Source organism: Lonchura striata, chromosome 7, assembly GCF_046129695.1.
Source record: "Lonchura striata isolate bLonStr1 chromosome 7, bLonStr1.mat, whole genome shotgun sequence".
Taxonomy (NCBI): Eukaryota; Metazoa; Chordata; class Aves; order Passeriformes; family Estrildidae; genus Lonchura; species Lonchura striata.
In genome coordinates, this window is record NC_134609.1 from 24,577,991 (window position 1) to 24,601,448 (window position 23,458).

The window sequence follows — 23,458 nt, forward strand, 5'->3', positions numbered from 1 at the left end:
ATCCTAGCGGGAAACACGGGTTGTGTTGAATCTGCTGCGCGGGAATCTCCACCGTGGGCTCGCTCTGGGAATGTGCTGCTGTGGAAACCAAGGATACGTAAAAACAGGGAATAAGTGAGGAGGTCCGGCTTTAAGACAGAGGAGTTATTGCGTGTCTGTGCCTTGTGTTTACTTTCTGCTCCAGCCGCGGGTTCCGCCCTGGCGGCGCGGCGGTGCCGAATGTGCGGCGGCGAAGCGCCAGGCGGGTGAGCACGGCCGGGCGATGGCGGCGGGCGGGCTGGCGGGGCTGCTGCCCGCCCAGACACAGCTCGAGTACGCGCTGCTGGACGCCGACACCGCCCAGGAGAAGGAGAACCTGGTCTACCAGTACCTGAAGAAAATGGACAGCCGCGAGCGGGACCTGGCGGTGCCCGAGCTCGGCGGAGGTGGGTGGCGCGGCCCGGGCGGGCTTTGCCGCGGGGAGCGCAGGGCCGGCCCCTGAGCCGCTGCGGCCGCGGGAATTGGCACTCCTGGGAGCACCGGGAGGCAAAAAGAAGCCCTTTAAACATCTTCTCCCTGGTACTGGCTGCAAAAACACTGTTCTGTAAAGCCTCTCTTCTAAGTCTGTTGCTGTCTGTACTGTGTATTTACGTGAGAACCTTACTAACTCTCCCTGCGTTCTCCTGAGCTCGCTTGGTTTCCCGGAGCATCCCTCAGGATGTTCCCCGGCTCTCTGCTCCATGACTTGTCAATTTTCCTGCCCAGGGCGATACAAACTCTGCTGGAGATGTCATTCGTCCTCCTGGTTTGCCCCTCACACATTTCTGTGTCTCTCCTTGTGGCAAGGAGGAAATCAAAGGTTAAGCCTTGTAAGGTTTTGCAAGTCCTGCTCAGGGTCTTTTTAACCTTTGAGAGGCTCCCTGCAGCTGTGGGAGCTCACGTCATACCGCCAGACAGGGAGCTCAGGAGGTGAACTTCAGGGTTAAAATCACCCTGGGTGATTTTAAAATTCATATCATGGGAATGAATTATAGCTTGGAACAAAAGGAGTGCTCTCTCTGTGTAGACTTGGGGCCCTGAATTGAATTTTAGATTTTGCCATTAGTGTTGTTTCAGTGTTCTGTCAAGGCTTATTTTGTCCTCTAAAAAGAGCTCAAATAAGTAGCAAATATATATGAAAGTTATTTTCTAGTGAAAAAAGAGAAATGCTGTAAAATATATAAACTACCCTTTTCTTTTAAAAACCGAACAGCAAAGCTCCTACACTGTGGAATAATGCATATACTTGAATTATTCTCATTATTCTCACCAAAATTAAACATGTGTGCATCCATTTATGTCTGTAAATACATGGAGACAGAGAACAGCCCTCCTCTTAGTGAAATGTAAAACAAGCCTCCTGCTGACTTGAGTAGGAATAACTTCTGGATCAGTAAGAACTTATTTTCTGAAAGTGTCAAAGTGAAAGTTCAAAAACTAGTTAGCTTTGCATTTTTATCATAACTATATTTTCCTTTTATAATTTTCAGAAATGCTAAGAGATAATACTGGCAGACTAAATTTTAGGATATTTATTCCTTATCTTGATACCTCTGATAGGATCAGAGGAGGAAAGAATGTTTTCATGTCTCGTGTCAAGTGGTTAAAATAAATGACCAGGTGTACTTTTGTGCATATCTGAAAAAGTTGTATTTCTTCCCATGTGACAGAATTAATTGATACATGTAATTTCAAACTTTGAATATCAAGATCAAACTTATAAGCACAAGAATATTGCAATGATCTCTGAAATCAATTCTTTAGAAAACTGTTGGAAAAAATCATTAAGAGTTTAACACTTTTAAACTTTTAGGAGCCTTTATGTGAGTTTTAAATTATTGATTGTTACCCACATGGCATTGTTGGGGGTTGAATAATGTAGATAATGTTATAACATATATGACATTTGTTCTGAGGCTTTCACGTAATTTCAAGTTAAAAGTGCCTATATAAAGATATAAACTACACTTTTATAATACAGTGAATCTTACTAATAATATCTTAATTTGCTAATTATGAAGAATTGCAGAACATAAGGATGAGTTGCATAAATAAGAAACTTTTTGTTTGCTTTTCTACCTGCGTAAAAGGGATGTCAAACTCTTTTTTTTTTCTTTTTTTTTTTTTTTTTAATTTTTTTTAGGTTAAAAGTACCAGGAACATTATGTGGTGTTGGTGCCTTTCCCTACCCTTCCCCTAACTGGCTACCACTGTTCTCTGAATTCCAGATCTGCAATGGTTAAACACTGAAGGTCCTATTTCTCTTCACAAAGACCTTTGTGGAAAAGTTGTGGTGTTGGATTTCTTCACTTACTGCTGCATCAATTGCTTGCACCTGCTGCCTGACCTCCATGCCTTAGAGCACCAGTACTCTGATAAAGGTAAAAGTACTTTGGCTGGCTTGGAATAGAATTTCCTGGCACTGTTGCAGGCTGAGGAGCTGAGTCACTTTGTTGCTGGTTACTGAATTGCTGGCAGTATTTCAGGGTTGTCTAAAAATGTCTTCTAATCTTTAAGTAGCCTAAAAAAGGTGACTGTGTGTACTTCCATCACATTTTTAAATGGGTTAAATAAAGTGCCTGTTGTGTCTGTGAAATTGGGCAAAAGGGATATGTGCTTAAAGCCCAAATCTGATACCTCTGTAAATAAGGTGACTTTCAAAAAGCTACTCAAGAATGTGAGATACAGGCTCAAAATTAATATGAGTAGGTAATTTTCTACTCTTGACTGAGGAACCAGCTCTGAGAAGAATATAGTAAAGGTGGTAGAGGGGATACAGATAGTTGTAGAATAAGATATAGATTACTTTTTTTTTTCATTGGAACTGAAATAACAAAATATGTAAGCTTGATATAGATTTTTTTTTTTATATTGGCATTATGTTGTATACCATTAATCGCCCTATATTCTAGAGGGGGGATTATGGTCTTTAATGTCACATCTGAAATGAGATCTGTCGATCTGTCTGTCACTGACTGAATAAAAATGCAGGGTAATTTCTGTTTAGAATGCAGTGTCTTGTCATGATGGCGTGTTAGAGATAAGCTGTAGTCTTACACAGAGTGTGTCAGCTACTCATCTGGGATATTTTAATTGTCTGAACAGAGAGATGAAGAACAGTGTTACTTTCAGTCCTCAGTAAAATATGGTATTATATACAATATATATGTAGTAAATAACATTATAATGTTTGAATCTCCTTTGCTGTTTCTGATTAGTTTTAATTTTGACAGTGTTAATTTTCATGCATTACCTTTTTCACTAGAGAAACAAATTGCATTATCTTTGAAATTTATGTAGTGCTTTAGGTAGGTTATTTAGTACTTCACAGAAGATTCAAACTAATTTTTCTATCTTGGAAAGCTTAGATGTTTGCTTTGGAGAAATTTGAGATGCAGTGTAATGTTTCAGAAATAGAAACTTTGTCTTATAAAGAAAAACTTTCATGGCATTTTTTTGGAGAGCGTTAGTTTTAAGTGGAAGGTGAATGGCAAGTGATAAGTGGACTGTTGTAGATCAGGCACATAGGAAAGAAGGTCTAGATACAGATTTTGGAAGATAATATTGGCATAAAATGAATAATACCTTTAAATGATAACTCTTTTATAGTATACTGTGAGTGTAGTAATATAGCTGTCATAGCCTTAATCTGTTTTTTAATGCTAAGGTGTTAAATCAGGTGATAACAAAATACTCATTTTAACAACCTCTCCCCACAAGCTTTCTTCTAAAAGTGCTTGAATATCTTTATACTGGTGTAGAAGAGGCTGCAGCACTCTGAACTAAAGGTCCACTTGGAGACATATTTTTTCCTTTGACGTGTACTAAACTTCTGTCACAGGAGTTACTACTTTGTTGATGTGTGATAAATGATTTTTGTATTTGAACTACCCCTGTAAGTTTTCTTTGGATTTCAGCTATCCTGTTCCTGTAAAAACTGGAGTGAGAAAAGAGATGCTTGGGGTGAAAGTGGAGGTAAAAGGCAAGAAGAACAGGTGTGTGGAACATTAATCTTGAATTTAAGCCATTAGGAAGCAGAGGATAGCAGTTGGATTCAGGAAGAGATTAAGGTGCTTGATAGTTCAAACAAAAAGAAAAGTATGTTGGGTTTTTTTCACTGTAGATCTCCCTTTTAGTTCTTTTTTACTCTTTTAATGTCTCGATTGTCAGCCCTTTCAGGATTATTTAATCTCTCTGCTGTGCTATGTGTCTAAATCTTAACATTACAGTACTATGTATAAATATACAAGGCAGTAAGGGTGGTGGGTTTTTAAGCCATGGAAAAAAAATTCAGTACATGGTATTATATCAGTGTGCATCTTTACCCAAGGCAAATGAGATTTACTAATTACTAGGAGAAATGGAAGGGGGGAGTTGTTGACTTGAGAAGGCTGAGAAAGAGAAAAGTTGAAAGAACGAAACATCTTGCTTGGGCAAAGCATCTGTCTCATAATGCATTTGGATCTTCAATCCCTTGTTTGAATACTTGCATGCATATTGCCTATTTTTTCTTAGTCACAAGAACAAACCTCGATCTAGTTGATGTACATTGTGTACATATATATTCTGATGATTTTGTTTTAATGTGGTTCAAATGCCCTTACATGGAGGGTGTTGAAACTTCAGCTTGTGATCACCAGACAGGAGAAGTTTAATCAAAGGAGGCTATGATGTTAGGGTGATCCTAAATCATTGTAAATATTATAGTACATGTGCCATAGTTCTGTTGTCTGGAACTTCAGGAGATCTGTTTCAAAATGAAGACTGCTTTCCATAGGATTGAATGTCACCCAGCATCTTTATCTGATATGCTCTCACTGCTATCTTCAGTGGTGCTATTTCTGTATTTCAAGTGGCATTCAGAAAGTTATTTTAAACCCCAGTGCATATTCAGTTCATGTTATCAGCAGTCCAGAAATTACTTCTATAAGAGGAAGTACTTTTTAATATTCAGAAATAGCTTGGCATAGATCCAGTGTTGTGCTCTGCTGTAATCCTTCAAACAAAGTGTTTTAAATGGAATGTATATTGTTATAGTGTTTTGAATGGAGTGTATATGATGTTTCCACAGGAGGGAATGTTGTACCTTATTTGTGCTGTTCAGGTGTTGACTATAGACTTGTCTTTCTAGCTTTAATGATGTTTTTGAAGGACAGATACAAGCACTGGTGCCAATCCCTTTACAGTTAAAATATTTGACCTGCTGTTTGGACTTCAGCAGTTAATGACTGTACAACTTCAGCTGTCTGATACTGCAACATTCTGTTCCAATGGGTCTGATAAGACTGTATCAGTTATAGTGAATTTTTAAGTTTTTAGTTGTGAAGTTGTTATATTCAAGCCTGCCTTGTTTGTAATGAATGTTGTCATTTTATCATAGTTGTCAGTATTGCCATTTTTATTTGAAATACAGAATACTATATTGATTTATGAGGCCTATTTATTATATCTTCTACTGTTTAGCTAGAAGTGGTTATGTCCAGGTAATTCTGTTATTTTTGTGGCTTTTAGGTAACTGTGAAAAAGAATTTTCTAAAACATTATGGTTGTATATAGGAATCAGAAGACAAACAGGTAACCTAAGTAGCTTAAAAAAAATCCAAAGTATCAGTTGAACAGGTACAACTTACCCACAATTATTTTGAAAGTATTTTCAAAAATATTTTCATAGCTTAGTATATAGAGGTTCAGGAACTGAGAACAAGTCGTGTCAGCCAGCTGGGGAGATAATGGTCCTAAAATTTGTTAGTTTTACCTAAGTGTTATTTCTGAGTTTCTGTATTTTCTATACATAACTGTCTATAGTCTCTATAGTCCAACTGAGATGTAATTGCTTTCTCTTTGTTCAAATCTTCTCTCATTCTGGGAAGTGGTCAGTCAGAGACATTTTTCCTTTTTTTTTTTTTTTTTTTTTAATTATTATTCAAATGCATTTCAGTGCACAACTTCATTTTTCTTTGCAGATGGTCTTGTTATTGTTGGTGTCCATTCAGCAAAATTCCCAAATGAAAAAGTTCTGGATAACATTAAAAGTGCTGTTCTGAGATACAATATTGTCCACCCTGTAGTAAATGATGCAGATGCAACACTCTGGCATGAGCTGGAAGTGTCCTGCTGGCCAACTCTGGTCATTCTTGGGCCTCGTGGAAATATGCTGTTTTCTCTTGTTGGAGAGGGACACAGAGAGAAATTGTTTTTATTTACTTCGATAACACTGAAATTCTACAAGGAAAGAGGACAAATCAAAGATAACAACATTGGAATAAAGCTGTACAAAGACTCCCTTCCACCTTCTCCTCTGCTGTTTCCTGGCAAAGTGGCTGTAGATGACTCAGGAGGAAGGTTGGTCATAGCAGACACTGGACATCACAGGATTTTGGTTACTCGTAAAAATGGACAAATTCTACACACTATTGGAGGTAAGGACATCTTTGTAAGTTTATTATAACAATTTCAGTTTAGGAGTAAAGTGTGCTTGCTGTGCCTCCTGGGCTGATCCTTTTCCTACAGGACCTGGCAGTTTGTAAGCATTACCAGAATTTTGTTTTGTACTAAAATCACCTTTACTCAATTTGAGGGCATATGGTGTAAGACCATCAGTGGGAGACTGTTAATGCAATTGTCAGAGATGCCTAATTGTTTTTCATTGCTTCATTGACTAAAGTTCATGTTTTCATGTGATGTCCAGTATGAATTACAAAAATGCATTTTGTATTCCTCTGAAGGAGTTGCAAACAGTTTTAGATATAAAGGATGTACATCTACATTAAACAGCAAGTTAGGGAAAAAAACAGAGACTGTAATGCCTCCCTTTCCAATAGAAGTGAATTTTGGGTTATGGTGGTAATGTTGTGAGGAGAGGTTTTTCATGTGTGTTTTTTGTTTGGTTATTGATTTTTTTCAATGGAAGAGCATTTCTGTTTAGGATCTCCTTTGGTTTCAAAAGCAGAGGAGAATTACGAAGAACAGTGGCATTCCAGTAAGAACACAGGCACCTGAGAATACAGTTGCCTTAGTACATATAAAAAGACCTGTTTTCTTATTTTAAATTTATTTACATTTGTTACAAAGATGATAAAAGTTACATTTCAGCTTTAGAAAACTAACATCCATAGTTGCTTTTTGTGAAATAACAATGTGCTTTACAATGCAAATGAAGACAATTTGCACTCGCTTTGTATGCTTTACTGTTTCACAAATGAAATTGTTCTTTTTTAAAACCTATTAAAATGGTCAGTTACTTCTTAGTGCAGCAAGGATGTAACTGTTAGGATAACCGAAACAGACAGATTTGGAAAGCCATTGAATCCTCAAATTATTGAGAACAATAGTTTGTTTATGTCTTAGAATCAGGACCTGTGTGCTAATATGTCCTGTCTGCTATTGACTAATGCCTGCCCCAGGGCAGGATCCTACAAATCTCATAAAAATACTCTTCTGTTTAAAGAAAGGAGGAAAAATTCCCTTGCTATTTGAAGTAACACTGCATTGTCTAGACAGGCAATTTATCCAAGTTAACCTGATTTATCATTAAGGCATTAGCCTAAATACCTTTCTCCTGTAGGATGTGCAAACAGAATTTCTTATAACAAATGTGAGAGAATTTGATTTCTGCTTGATATGTGAGAGGAAGTCTCTGCCTACAAGCTACCCTTTAGTGTTCTGGGATAGTCATTAAACAGGAATTCAGGAGTATCCCAAGCTCCAAACTGGTACCCTCCTTCCTGTGGCATTGTGTGCTATTCCCTTCCCTGGGAATGTGCACCCTCACAATTAGAAGGGGAGCTGCTGGAATCTGACACACCAGTATATCCCGTGTGTCTGATAAGGTCTAAATTGATTTCTGACAGGAGGTTGTAAAAGTTTGTGTATTTCAGTGACTCAGTTAAATGATTCAGTGGGCAGAAAATACTGTAATGAAGTTGATAGTGCAGTAATAAATGTGGGCACGCACAAAGGTTGAAATGGTTATTTGCATCATAAATCATGGTACACACGTAACTCATACCTAAATGTCTTCTGCTGACACTTCCTACTAATGCACTTTAAATGCTACCTCCTCTGAAGTACAGTGCTTACCTTCAGACTGTTATGTTCTTTTCTATTCCTGATTGTGGTATGGAAAACGATGTCAGTCTATCATTCTTAGTGTTCTTTTCTGTAATTAGTTCCATATAATCTTTTTCCTAATTAGTTTTCTTAATGAGAAAATGTTGCTAATCAAATATTAGTTTCATTTGTGATTACATCAAAATCTAAACCAATGATATGGAGTTGAGCTTTGGAATTTTTTTTTCCTACTGGCTTGCTATTCTTGCTTTGTCAAGAATAAAAAAAAATGTATTTTTTTATTTTTGTCTTCCATTGTTGCTGTTGTCTTTTAGTGCAATTTAGAGCCCTATTAGGACTCGTCTAGAACAATTTAGAACCCAATTAAGACTTCTCTTTAAAATATGAGCTTAAAAAAGTAGAGAACTTGTGCAGTATGAGTATAGAGCTTAATAGCACCAGGCTATTTTGATTACATAGCACAGTGACTAAAATGAGACTACACCAAATAGTAATAATATAAAATGTACAAGGTGCTGTGAAAGCAGCTCCTGGAATATGTAATGCTCTTAGTATGTATGCATTTTATTTTTTAATTGACTTTTTTCAAAAATTACTTTTGAGTTTGCTGTGTTTTATTTATAGGTCCAAACAGTGGAAGGAGAGATGGAAGATTTTCAGAGGCAGCTTTCAACTCACCACAAGGAATCGCTATAAAAAATAATGTTATTTATGTAGCTGATACAGAAAATCACCTAATTAGAAAGGTAAATTTTTCATAAGGAAATTCATAGTTTAATCTTTTATACTGTATTCTCCTTTCACAGGGGAACATTTCCACCACATGAATTAGTCTCCAAATAATGTCAGAAAGGAAATTTGGTCCACTATCTTATAAAAAGAAATATGGTCCACTATAAAGAAATACTGTTGTGCAGGGCTTTTTTTAAGGGCTACATATACTTTTGTTCTTCCTTTCAAATGCAGAAAAGGTGGTCTACTCCTTATAGCATAACAGGGTTTTGGTTTCAGTTTGGTTTTTTTCCCTAGTCACTCTTACCTTCCTGTTTTGAGAAACATCTATTCTTAGTACTGGAAGCAAAAACTGGTTTTGTTTCACTTCCAGTAGTATCAGATTCTTATCTGAAGTTATTGTAGTGCTATGGTGCAGTGTATATCCAAACTTCCGTTGAGTGTTTGAGTCTCTCAAATGCAGGTAAGTGCCCTAGTACCAGAATTGGCTGCAAGTGGATTCTTTTTGATTAAACATTTGCAAAGTTTTAGCATGTAGGAATTGGATCTTACATTAGGCTAGGTCAAATTTAGGATAATCAGAAGGTAAGCTTGGTGATGCAATACAATATTTCCTTATATTTAAAGTGTTGTGTGCATCTCAGAAGATCTTGGACTTGAGTCCTCACCAATATCCCATTTGTGATTAGAGGAGGTGTGCCCTTCATGCATCTGAGTTGCCTTTGTACAGCTTATTTTATATGGAGATGGGAAATACTGTTACAGTATGTGAGTTTTTATGTCATATTCCTCTATGAGTTTAAAATTTAAAAACGACAGCCATTTTTTATCTAAGTATTTATGCAGAAATTTGTGATGCTTTCTTCTACAGCTGTCAAGCAAACGCTGACAGAGCATTGTTAATTTTTGTTGCACATGGACTAGAGTTCCATGTACATGGTTTTCATGCTGCCTGCTGCTTCCCCACCCCATACTCCCTGTCCATCAGCAAGCATTGTGGTAAAATTATTTCCCTTAAAAAAAAAAAAAAAAAAAAAAGCCTGATATTTGTTAAGATTTCTCTGGTTTTGACATCTATCTCAATTTATCAGTAACTTTGGTCAAGTTAATTTCATACACTCATTTAATGTGTCATTTTGCTTCACACAGATTGACCTGGAGTTGCAGATGGTGACCACTGTAGCAGGCATTGGGGTGCAAGGTGTTGATAAGGAAGGTGGAGCAAAAGGAGAAGAGCAGCCCATCAGCTCTCCGTGGGATGTGGTCTTTGGAAGTTCAAGTACTGTATCAGTTGAGTTTTAACATCTCGTATTTACACGTGTGACTGCTAAATGTTTTGTATCAAGTTATGTAGTTACTGGATCCCAACACAGAAGGAAATAATGATTGCTTTTGTTAGGCCAGTGCCTTAAGCCAGGATCACTTAAGAAGCAGGTACACTGTACAGGAAGTGAGTATTGTCTAAAATTTCCTTTCCTTGACTATACAGACATGTCCAACCACTTGTAAATATTTGAGTTTAGGAAATAAAAATAATTTTATTGGGGGCCTCTGTTTATTCCTGTTTAGGTGACATAAAATCAATTAGGCTCAAGATCTCTATAGAGTCAGTCAGACACAGAGGAATACCTTAGCACAAACCATGCAAACATCACGAGGTAAAATAAATCTTTTCATAATAGGATGCAAGAATCACCTTCTGAGGACTTAAGTAGCTTTCTTTCCCAATTCACTTAACACACACCTGAGCTTGGCATCTCATAGCTGCCATGTTTTCAGCTGCTACTGACTCTTGAGTTGAAACACAATTTTCTCACATTTCCATTTAAGTCTAATTTAGAAGTTGCAGATACCAGTTTATGAACAATGCTTTGATTTGGCATAAAACCCTTAGATTTGTATTTCAGACATGAAAAATTGACTTCCAATATTGGAATTTCTTTTATCTGCAGAAGAATGGGGTTGGGAAAGAGCATGATTTATTTCTAATATCTTGAAATTAGAGGTGCTTTGCAAGTTTAGTAACATTTTACTGATATGGAAGCATTTGTTAAAATCTTGTGTCAGTTATGAGGAAGGAAAATACACTGAAATGTGAGGGAACGTAGAATCATGGAATGATTTGGGTTAGAGGGGACTTTAAAGACCATTTTTCCCTCCCTCCTGCTATGGGCAGGGGCATCTTCCATTAGACCAGGTTGCTCAAAGTCTCATCCAGCCTGGTCTTGAGCAATTCCAGGGATGGGGCATCCACAGTTTTCCTGGGAAACTAGTGCCAATTCCTCACCATCCTCACGGTCAAGAATTTCTTCCTAATTTCTAAGGTGACTCTGCCCTCTGTCAGTTTGAAGCCATTTCCCCATGTCCTATCACTGCATGCCCATACCAAAAGTCCCTCTCCAGTTCTTGTTTAGCCCCTTTATGTGCTGGAAGGTGCTCTAAGGTCTCCTCAGAGTCTTCTCCAGGCTGAGGAGCTCAGCTCTCTCAGCCTGTCTCCATAGCAGAGGTGCTGCTCCAGCTCTCAAATGCTCCTTGTGGGCCTTCTCTGGCCTTGGTCCAAGAGGTTCATGAAGCTGCTTCAGAAATGCTCGTGGTGTAGAATCTTCTGGTACAAAGACTTGTCAGTATAGACAGTACAACCAGCAGCCTTGAGTACTTGAGTGAGCAACTGGGATGTGTTTTCAGATTTAACACTTCTATTAATGTGTCTTGTACAACAAAAAAAGCACCTTTTTTCAAAGGTCTGGTCAGCAACCCTTAACAGTCTGTGTTAAGCATATGGAATCCTACTTGCAAGGGCAAGGAGAAGCACCTGAAAGAGAATCTCACTAGATGTGGGCTGCTGCTAATGCAGGCATGAGTTTTACTGAATTTTGTACAATCTGATTTTTCTTTTGTGTACGAGGAGACTTGTGTGGCTACATGGTGTCATTTTCAAGAGATCTTGAACCAGAAAGCTGATCCCTGTGGGATGTTATTGCAGAGCTGTTTCACAGATCAGCAAAGAGGGGACTAATAACTGATCACTGCTTCAGAAACTTGAACAGATTAACAGAATTATTCAAAGTATCCTATAATTTTACTTATAATTTTTCATTATGCTTTCTTCTGCTTCTGTCAGTAGTTAAATATGTGATGATTTTTTTTTTGAGAGCTCTGCTTGTTAAATGTTAATTGATATGATAATTGTTATCAACATGAACATAGTATTTACTGAGTTAGTCACCTGTAGAGGATTAGTCATCTGTACTGTTCAACACTGCTGAATTTTAATAAGCATTTGCACAGAAATCACATCTTCTGAGTGCACTTTGTTCAGTCTAGTGCAGTTTTTTTCGTATTCAATTAGAACCTACTAGTTAGATGTCTATTTAGATTACCACAAATATAATAAAAGCTGTCAGTTAAGTGGAGATTAAATAAATTAATTTTTTTGAGAGGTTAATAGGCCTAATAGATAAAATTGGGGGGAAATATACATTACTGTAATAGCAGTAAATTCTAAAATTCTTTAGAAAATTACAGCTGGAGAGAGTTGTGAAAATGGAGAGTTACACTGAATGGAATGTTAACAGGAATCTGTCTGAGAGCATGAGGAGCAGGGCTGCAGTGCATGTCTAGCAAGCATGTTTTACTGTCATAAGCTGCAGTGACTTACTCTAAGTTTGTTACCAGACATCAGAGTAGTTTGTCAGAAATGCAGCAGGGTTTGCCAAGGGTGCCATTGTTGAGTTGCAGATTGCAAAGTTGAGTTGCAAGTTGCTTGAGCATAGTGGTATCTTCTGCTACTCTGCATTGAGTGCATTTGTGTCTGTCAGAATGCTGTCCTACAAGCTTATACCCTATTACCAGAACATTAAAACTGGTCTGCCAGTGTCAACATGTTTAGGCATTTGGATGGGTGAAGTAATTTATGAGAGTTTCAAAAATTGCTTCTGTTTGCACCCACATAGCAATGTCCTTTTGTTTTTTTACGTTTGCTTATATCTTTCTCTGCAAGTTGCAGGAGTTAATATGCACTTCAACAAATGTAGCTTCATTATTACAAATTTTCAAAGTTTGATTTTTGTATTAACTGGTGTGGCATGTGGGAAGTAACACCATACCTTCCCATTTTCCTTAGATCTTTGTAGCTCAAGCTCTACAGTTTCAGAAGATAGATTTATAGTTGTTTATTTAAATATGGATTGTATAGATTTTAAACAACTGATACTTCTGGAAGTTTCCTTTCACTGTCCAAAGCTGTGCTGTCCAGAACATGAAAGGGAGAAAAAGGAAGTTGAAGTGTTTAGGCAAGTTATGTACTAAACTAGATAGTACTAAACAGCTTATGCTGACCTTTTTCAAAGTCTCAAAGGGGAAAGATGGCAATCTTTTAAGAGAAAGGTTTTTCCTCTATCATTGGCATTTCTTGAGTTTACTCCTTAATACGGTTTAGAGTATGTATTGACCAACTGAATTTTTTTTTTTAAACCTTAATATGTAGGTGGTTGAGAAATGGAAAATACTGAGAAAAACTTTGAGGACATGGATAAGTTAATATTCAGAACTGATACTATGTAGATACTTTTAAGTATCCACATAGTATTTTCCTAAGGAGGTTTTTGTTGCTCTCTTCTATACAGATGCTGAAATCTGACACAGAGATTAAGTGAGTGTGAAACACCATTTAAACCAAATTTGGCACAAATGTCTACCTTTGAGGCAAGGGAGTTAATGGAGACAAAACAGATGGTAGGATTCAGACAGAGTATTCTTCCTTGTCATCTTTTTTTATTTCTTTAGTTGTGGCCAGTGAGCTTGTGTTTTACCCTCCTGTTAAAATTCTTGAATGAACTCCATGGATTAAATTCTGGCTTTGCTGAGGTTGGTGCTGAAATTTGCATTGATATAGATTGTGTGGGAAGTAGAAGGGGAGGGGACAGCAGCTTAAAAATACATTACAAAATTACTGTGTGCTTTTTTAGCTTTCTCTGTTGTGCCCTTCTATTTTTATTTAGTGGGTGTTGAAAGCAAGTGATACTTTAATGCACGGTTGATTTGAGCATGAAATGTTCTTGATAGCTGCATTCTTGGTGGAAGGAGCAGGACAATGACCTGTGCTTGATGACATAACTGTGTGTTCCACATTCCAGAATCTGGTTTTAAACAGCAGGATTGGAATCTATTTATAGAAACTCCCAAGTACAGCATTGACCATGCTCTCAGTAAATTTGTTGGAATTTTTTACATCAACTTAAGTATTATGTAGATATGATTTAAATGAAAGTACAGTACCTTATCATACTGGTGCAATTTTTATAGCCCTTAAAAGGCAAAAGTATGTAAGATATTTTTCATCCTTCTCTGTGTTTCTGCTTGAGGGTTATTTGGTACAACTGCATTCCAGAGCAAACACTTTTTTTTTTTTCTATATTACTCATGGTGATTCTTTCATAATGTAAAAAAAAAAAATTAAAATCAGTTAAGCAGTAAGCAATTAGCATTTCCTGCCTGAGCTCAGATCATACATGAAGTGTTTATGTCTGAACTGTCTGTATCTTGAAGGGATGCTTTCTTCTACATGTCACAGTTTTCCTTGTAATCTGGTCTCATTCTGTCATTGAGGCTGTGGCTGTCACTGTCCTGTAGAAGGAATTTTCCTGGGTAATAGCTGAAAAGAAAAGAGTTGCTTTTGCTGTCATCAGGCTTTAATTTGGAATCATTTTTCTGGGCAAAGCAAAACTAGAATTCTTCCCAAGATATGTTGCAAATGTTTTCTTTCCTGTGTAAGAACTGTTTTAGATGAAAAAGTCTTTAGAGAAATTAGAAATTAGGAAGTTACAGGGCAGGATTGCAGTCAAACAGGACCTTACCCAGTCTTATTTTGGGTTTGTGAATATTACTGAATAGTAACAGTAACAAAATTGATTAGTATTTCACATGTTCATTATATAAACAATTTAAGAAATGAGGTAATTATGTCAATATTTTGGTAAAAACATGCCTGTGACATACAAAGGCTGAAGTCTTGATGTAAGGATATAATGGGAGTAGTGACTGAATATTCAACAGTAATCTTACTCAATTTAGTTTGACAGACACTTTTCCAAGACTTCTCTGTCTTGACAAAATGCATAATGTCAGTGATTACTTTCTGCAGTGAAAAAGAAGCAGTTGGCTTAGCAGAGTTGCCATCCTAACTGGTGTCAAACTTAGAATTGTTTTGAAGTCCGTGACTCGAAACTGCTTTCTGTAAAGAAAGTGTATTTGTACATGGAGTGATGGATCTCATTCTCTTTCCACAGTCTATAGTCTGATTCTAGTAATTAAATCTATGTTCACAATAAAGAAGCTTAAATTACAAATCAGATTTCTAAAGGATAGTTGGCATATCAGTTCTTAATTTCAGATGCCAAACGGCTGAAAATGAAATATCTTAGTAAGTCTTAGAGAGGCTTTGCCAGGCATGCTGGGATCAGGAGACACATTTTTTAGCTGTTACCATTTGAGGCTGGAAGTGCTTTTGAATATGGAATGCAGGTGTTGGAAGCAGAGGGAGACTGTGGTGCTGAAGTACCCTCAAGTGTGTGTGTTGGCTGTGCTTAATTGGGAATGAGTCAAACACATAATCAGACTTAGCCCCTTCTGTAGTTACAATGATGTATCCCAACACTAAATAATCCAAAGTAGTTCTTTCATGTTTGCAAATACTCTCTTCTGCTTCGGATTGTTTTGAAATATTTACTGCCATTACAGTTAGAAGGCCTGAGTTAGAAAACTTGGGAAATAAACAAAAAAGTACTTCATTACAGTCATAATTTTTAGCTCCCTATTATCTCCACTGTATGAAGTCTCCTTGGTATCTAAATCCAAGGATTTCCCTTAATGAGAGGGGAGGTATGTTAACTAAGAAGGAAAATTCCAGAAGCATTTTGTTTCATAACAGGTCATGCCATTTGTGTGATGCAACACTGTGTGAAAGAGTGCCAGGTAGCAAAAAAAAAAAAAAAAAAAAAAAGGAAGAAAATTGATTTTTAGTAATCCAAAAAGGGTTATAAGGGTTATGTGTACTTGTAAAAGTCCAGGCTTCACTGATAAAGCATTCCTTTGGAGCTTTGCTGTTTGTATGTCACTGAAGAACACTGATTCTCTATTTGTCTGTCCCATTTGCATTTAATTTGCTGAACTTCCACTGACTGAAGAGCAGGTGAGATGTGCATTCACTGTGCATGTGCCTATCTGTGAATTGCAGGATGTGTTGTGTAGCCCCTTTTGCTTCTTGAGAATTTGCAGAGGATGAGTATACCAACAGACTTCTTTTTTGGTTCTTTTTATTTCTTCAAAGATAAAATTAGTAGACAGGAATAGTATTTTCAGACTTCAGTCTATTTAGAAAATCTGGTGGTGCCAGCCACAGAATGTAACTTTGATTCCCAGGCTTTTATTTCCCAGACTGGAAGTAAGCATGCAGTCCCAGACAGGGAGGCTGGAAGTGTGGGTAGTCCTGGGAATGGAATCCTTTCAAACAGATACTGCTCCTGACTGGTGCCAAACAAAGTCATTTCTGTGCATTGAGATTGACTCAGCAGTGATGGTCAGCATTGTTCTTTCTTCTTGAAGATGTGCCTGTCTACGGACAGGACTGTGAATTCTTAACACACAGATACAGCAGAGGCAGCTTCAGGAGCTGCAGCATTGTACAATAACCGAGGCATCCTCTAATGGGGAATGTTTGTGCACTCAGAGCTGTAGTTCACTGTTAGAGAATGTTTATAACATAAGGATATCCCATTTGCAGGCCATACCTCGCTTGGATACAGGCACAGCACAGATAAGAAGGCACATACCCTAATAAGGAGAAACTACTCTGCATTTTTAAAACAGCTCAAATTGGGTTGGAATGTGGTGCTTAATTGAATAAATGTAAGAGAATTGCTTTTTTCTCCTATGTTGTTTTATAATAAATTCTTTAGCAATAAATACTTTCCATTCATGGATGATAAGGAGTTATTATAATGATGGCATTACCATAATTTTAGCATTCTGTCTCTCTCTGGCCCCCTTGTCCTGTGAGAACTGTACAAGGATAACAGTGATGATGTCCTCAAACTGTTCTATTGTGAAAGAAAAAGTTTTTCTGCCTTTTGTGTCAGAACATAAAGTATTAGACCATGAGAGGACTATTGTGTGATAAAACACTTCAGCTGTGTAGCATTAGTTTTAATTTTCTGTGTTTGTGTATTTTTTTATTAAAGCTCTGACGTGTTTTCCACAATTTCAGAAAGAGTTTGTGCTGTTTCCATGCTTGCATACATTCTCTTTGTTCTAATGGCCATCCAGTAGAAAATATTTGTGTTAAAATTTACGACTGTTATGGAGCTCTTACTTATTTTTACTGCCTTCTTCTCCAGTTGAAGAAGAGATCTTTTCTCTATCAATCTTACATATTCTGTAAAATTTGAATTTAATATTGATACATTTTTCTCATATTTCATACGTCTTGCTGGGTGCAGAATTAGAGTAAGAAGCTTTTTCAATTTTTCAACATCTAGCTGTCACAGGAGAGTTTTCAGTCTGTGGTATTAGAGGACTGGATAGATGAATGGAACAGATTTTTCAACAGTACTCAGTTCAAGTCTTACTCCTTCATTTAATTGGTGGGTAAAGTGAATATTAAATAATTAACAGAACTTTCTGAGACAACTCAGAATGATTTGCATAGCATAGCAAGATAAAAAAGCTCACTTTCTGAATAGCCCAGTGATTTTAACAGTTTTCATTCTGTGGTACTTAGAATAGTAACATCTGAAAGTGCAAGATATGCATAATGGAAATAGAAAATCTTGAAGCTGAGCAGTTACTATATAGAAAGGAGTGAAATTATTTCATAATCTATTTTCTCAATTTAAATCTCTTAGAAATGAGCTCTGATCAAAAAGTGATTGGGATGGTGAGGTGTTGTTTTTGTTTTTTATACTGGAGTGTTTTTGGCATTGTTGGAACTTTGGTAGCATTTCTGGTAATTTATAAAATGTGTGTTTTGCAACTCAATTTGCAAACCTTTTTTGATCAAGAAAGAGCTTTTAGACACTTTGCAAGTTTGACTTTCATTTTTGGAGCTCTACTTTATGTAAAAACATGGAGGCACAGGGAGTTGCAGAAAAGAGTCACCAGAGTTATACAAGTCTTGGGAACTTGTATATTTATCCAAGAAACAGAAAATGCTGAAGAAAAACTGTGCTAAAATCATACCAATACTTTTCTGAAGAGAGCTCACAGTTTGAGGAGATGAATTCTGGAAAAAGAAGGATGGCATTTTTCCTCTCTTGTGCTTTATAGTATAGAAAAGATTTAGAATTAGAAGAAGAATGTCAGGATCTCAGCTGGGGGAATGATGTTAATTTCATTTTTTGAACTAACTTGTCAGATTTTAAATGCTTGCGAGCATTTCACATAACATTGCTTTTGCTTTGAAGCTCCAAACTATTTTGGTTTGTGGGGGAGTTATCCATGAGATTGTTTTCAGGAGCAGCTATGAGATGCACAATGCTTTACAAGTTCATGTGATTACAAAGCAATATGAAGGTATTTTTCTGTTGAGTGGCTGATGGTTATTCCAATACCTAATATATTTCTTTAGAAAAAACATGTTGCTGTTGTCTATAACTACAAGGGACAGTGTTAAAAAGATAATACTATCCTCATTTTAATGCAGTTTTTGAATGTCAACTTTCTGTTCCTTAAGATTTTCAGGAGAGACTAAGAAAAGTAAATTTCTTTTGCTTTTGGGTTGATGGGAGTATTTCCATTGTCTTCCAGAACCTGCCTTCATGCATTTTTTACTGCTGTACTGTGATTACATTTTAAGCTATAGAGTACATATTCTTCTATTTTCACTTGTATAATTTTCTTTGTGAAGTATTTTCTGGGCCAGATGTGTGTAGTTATTTAGAGATTTGGGTTGCTGAATAGTAGTTTTATACTTCAAGTTGAAAAAAAGTAGATGTTTGACACATGCTTGAGTAGGTCTTGATTAGAAGGTCACTGTTCCACAGATCTGCATCTTGCATTTGGGTGGTTACTTCAGGGGAAAATTAGGAAATGCCCAGGTCATGTTCACTTTTAGAATAAACTGCAGTTGATGCTCTCCAGGGCAAGCATCAGTTGCCCTTAGCATGATGTTCTTTGTGTATAATTGTACATTATACACATGGTCTCCTTTGTATATAATGTACAATGGTACTGCCATGATTATTTCTTTCAAAACTTGTTAACAACTCCTTCTAGTTTTTTTGGAGTATCTTATTTTGTCACTAGTGTAGTAAAAAAAGAATCAAGATTGCATCCCCCAAAACCATGCTTAGCAGAGAGGTACTTTTTTGGCTGGTATGAATCAAAAATCGCATGTGAAACAGACATGATAATAGAATGTTGCAAAGAGCAAATTTCACTTGAAACATTGCCTTTGTCAGGTAGGAATATTAAAACCACAATTTTAAACCCTGGGAATAAAATAGCAAGAAGAAAAGAAGAAAAATAGCAAGAAGAAAAGAAGAAAGATAGCAAGTTTTGGTAGATGAAAGACATTATCTCTCTCTTGCCCTGTTTTTTTGGTAGGGGGTGGAGGAGACAGTGGGGTTGGTTTGATGATTTCTTTGTGTTACAAAACATTTCCAAAGTGGGTTTTTGTCTGACCTGGTTTCTGTATCACTTTTTAAAAGTTTCAGGGACGCAGGAAGATGATGTGTTATGGATAGCAATGGCAGGCATTCACCAGATATGGGCACTGATGTTGGAAGGGGGAAAATTACCAAAGGGAAGGTAAGCAACGATACTAAGATAAATGTGAAATTGCTACTTGTCTTGATGAACAGCTTTCAAATCCCAAAGAGAGAGATAATCAAATTAAACTGAAAATAATTTCATTTAAAAGCTTATGTGCTTAAAAGTCTGCCTCCTTTTCCCACATCTGTTAGATGAAATGAAAGATGCTATTTCAGCTACACAGCTATGACTTGGTAAGGTACATTCATATAATTGAATGTTACTTTCCCTTGCATTTGCTGAGTTACCTAGTAATGAACGATGTGCTGAGGTGATATAAAAGCACAAAGGCATTGAATAATACCTCACTGCTGCATTACTGTTGGTTTTATAACTCACAAGTGCCTGTTCTGTAGCTTCTGTTTATGTATCTTGTCTGAGCTGTTTCAAACTCGTGATTGAAATTGGGCGCTCTTTGCCTTTAGCGACTTAAAGAAAGGAGTGTGCCTTCGCTTTGCTGGGAGTGGGAACGAGGAGAACAGGAACAATGCCTACCCCCACAAGGCAGGCTTTGCCCAGCCCTCGGGGCTCTCCCTGGCCCCAGAGGAGCCCTGGAGCTGCCTGTTCGTGGCCGACAGCGAGAGCAGCACCGTGAGAACCATCTCGCTCAAGGACGGGGCGGTGAAGCACCTTGTAGGAGGAGAGAGAGACCCATTGGTAATCACCTCAAACTTCCCCACACTGCCCTACTAATATTCCTCAAGCCTGACCTGGAGGAACCACTTTTGGGGTGAGAGGGTAAATCAGTTTCCGTGGCCATCAATTTCTTAACTTCACTGCTTGGAATGCAAATGTGTTGCAGTTGTGATGCTCGGGTTGTAATGCAGACTGTTGCTCCTTAGATAAGAAATTACTTCACTTATTCTTAAAACAGCCAACTTGATTCAGCTTTGTGTGGTCATTAAATCAGCTGGATTCATACTTATAACTTAGATGTGAGAGTTTCCATTTCTGTGGTTAGCATCCACACTTCCAGGTTTCAGTATCTTTGTTTTGAAATTGTCTTCTTTTTTTTTTTTAAGTCACTGAATTTCCATTTAACTACAATCATTTAAATTCATGTCCACATTGAATAATGAAATCTATTAATTAAATAAAATAATTTTTCAGAATTTGTTTGCTTTTGGTGATGTGGATGGAGCAGGCATAAATGCAAAGCTACAGCATCCCTTGGGAGTAACATGGGACAAGAAAAGGCAGCTGCTCTATGTGGCAGATTCCTATAATCATAAGGTAAGTGTATAGTAACTTGTTATATATGGACTTGGAAATTTTTATTACTACAAAGTATTGTTTTAGTAACATAGACAGATTTTGCTTTGTCCAGTTAAGCTGAGGAAATGAATTACACAAGTTCCTTTGTGGGTTCTTTTTCTTTCCTTCCTTCCTTCCCTTCTGGGTCCTTCTCTTTACCATTGTTTTGCTGTCACATTCTTATGTGTTGATATGGTGGTCTCTTGGGGAAGGTAAATTTAAAGTGCCAAATTACAGTTCAGACTTAAGACTTTCTGTGTACCTTCCCAAAGATGCTGAGCTACAATAAAAGAGCTGGAACGGCTTATTCAGGAATACTGCAGGTTTGATAAAAACTGAGATGAAAAGAGGATTTGTTTCTCCCTTAAAAAAAGCCACCTAAATATTGAAATACTGTGAGAAGTATTGTGGGTTACCTCCATGGAAATCTGGGTTTTCATGATTGTTCTTATGTGATGTTATATAAGCATTTGTGTCAGAAGGTTTTTAACTGTACACTAACTATATGCATTAAAAGAGAAGTAGCCTGTTTGATTTGAAAAGTAAGGTGTATAACACTGTATGCTTATTGAAAATTTAAGGTGAATGATATTTTGTTTCAGATCTTTTATAAAACATTATAAACTACTTTGTTATTAAAAAAACCCATCTATTTGTAGAAGAAAAATAATCTAGAAGTTAGCCTGCCAACTTTGTTAAGCTCTCACTGTTTTGCAAATGTTTCTAAAAAGGCAGTAAACATTAGAAAAACAAGTAATCCAGCATACTTTTATAGCTGAGGGTTAGGTACCTGCCAAATCATGGAAGGGAACCCTGAATGAAGACCAAAGGAAGAAGCGAAGTCCGTGAGGGACTCCATGAGGGGAGAGGGAAGATGGGACATGTTGCTTGATCAAAAGTGATAACACAGCATTTAGGATGCACCCCTGGTAGCTGAGATACGCAAAAAGCAGTGCTGGCTACTGGAAATGTGGGACATGAGATAATACAGAACATGTAATCCTGCTGGGTTTTCTCAGAAAAGCTTTTTGTGTCTTTGTTGATCTTAGATTAAGGTTGTGGATCCCAAGATGAAGAACTGTGCTACCCTGGCAGGCACAGGAGAAGCAGGCAATGTTGTTGGTTCCAGCTTTACCCAGTCAGCTTTCAATGAACCAGGAGGTTTGTGTGTTGAAGAAAACGGCCGCCTAATGTATGTTGCAGACACAAATAACCATCAGATTAAAGTGCTGGATTTGGAAACAAAAATTCTTTCCATGGCAAGTAATACTTATTAAACAGGCTGATAGTGGTGTTTCTTGTTATAAATTGCTATTTCAGACTTCAGCAAGTGTGATAAAAATGAGACAGCTAACTTTGGGTACAGTAGCTGTATCTACAGGATGTTTTGTGATGATCAGGGAAATGAACATTGCCTGTTAGCACAGTTGTTGAAAGCCTCAGTCTTCAGAAAGCTAACTTTTGCATGGAAACAGAAAGTGACAACCCTCTAGAAAAGGTTACTTCAGAAACATAAGTCACTAAAACGTACAGCCCAGTTTTTCAGCATGAAGGGCATTTCACAAGCATTTTGTAAAAAAAGGAAGCAAAATCAATTACCAAGCCATGTAATTACTCTGTAAGAGATGATTTTGGGAGGTCAGTGACTTAAAGCAAGATATATAAAGGGCTTTCAAGTTGTCAAATCAAAATCACTGTCAAAATTGAGCACAGATTGTGAACAAACAAATCTGTGCTCATGTCCACCTTACAATGCAACTATATCTTAATGATTTTTTAAAATGTATATATACATATATTTATGACATAATGATCCTAATGTTTTCTTATATGTTTCTTGCATTTAAAAATACACAGTCTCCAATCTGTGTTTAGATTTTCATATCATGTAACATGTTGGTGGCTTTTCTGGGAAATTCTCCTCTATTTTACCGTGCAAAGTGCATTAGTTAAAATCCTGGATTTTATTACTGAAGCATGCAGTTTAATACCTTAAGAATTAGAAGCAAATACATTTACAATTTATCTAAAGCAAAAATGTAATCCAACTGTAAAAATTTTAAATTAAGGGATATTATAATGTGCGTTTTATGGCTTTAGTAGTAAATATTGCTTTTATTTGGAATAATCAAGGTTTTTTCATTTTAAGAAAATATTTTGTCCTCCCCTTTTGCTATTTTGTCATAGTATTGTTTCATGCTGAAAGTTTTAGGTCAATAGCCATATGATGTGACTTTGAAACTGTGATTGTGTTGTGAAAGCCCATTTGTTTTCAGTACTAATAAAAATAAATATTTTGTTTGATTTCCACTGATAGTTGCCTATCCTGAAACCAGATGCATGTGATGTTCCAGATAACCTGCCTGTGCAAAAGGATAAAATAACAAACCTGCCAAGGCTGCCTAAATCTGCACCAAATGTTAAACTTCCTTCACTAACTGTAGCTCCTGGCCAGACAATTCAGTTTTTATTAAAGTTGAATCTTCCTCTGGATTCAAAACTGAATGAAGAAGCTCCCAGTGCCTGGTTTATCACAGCAGAAGGTAAAGTCCTGGTTGGGATGGGAAGTGGGATGGGT

General features: G+C 37.0%; 1 protein-coding gene across 1 annotated transcript in view; it reads left to right on the plus strand.

The window, feature by feature from the left end:
- The first annotated feature begins 68 nt into the window (after positions 1-68).
- The window catches only part of NHLRC2 (NHL repeat containing 2), a 31,869-nt gene continuing 8,479 nt past the window's right edge, over positions 69-23,458 (plus strand). Inside the window, exons 1-10 of the mRNA XM_021525952.2 lie at positions 69-425; positions 2,247-2,399; positions 5,982-6,437; positions 8,713-8,834; positions 9,970-10,099; positions 19,524-19,623; positions 20,052-20,283; positions 20,737-20,859; positions 21,930-22,139; positions 23,198-23,423. Coding sequence (XP_021381627.2) covers positions 263-425; positions 2,247-2,399; positions 5,982-6,437; positions 8,713-8,834; positions 9,970-10,099; positions 19,524-19,623; positions 20,052-20,283; positions 20,737-20,859; positions 21,930-22,139; positions 23,198-23,423 — 1,915 coding nt within the window. The 5' untranslated portion in view covers positions 69-262. The remainder of the gene's footprint in view (positions 426-2,246; positions 2,400-5,981; positions 6,438-8,712; positions 8,835-9,969; positions 10,100-19,523; positions 19,624-20,051; positions 20,284-20,736; positions 20,860-21,929; positions 22,140-23,197; positions 23,424-23,458) is intronic.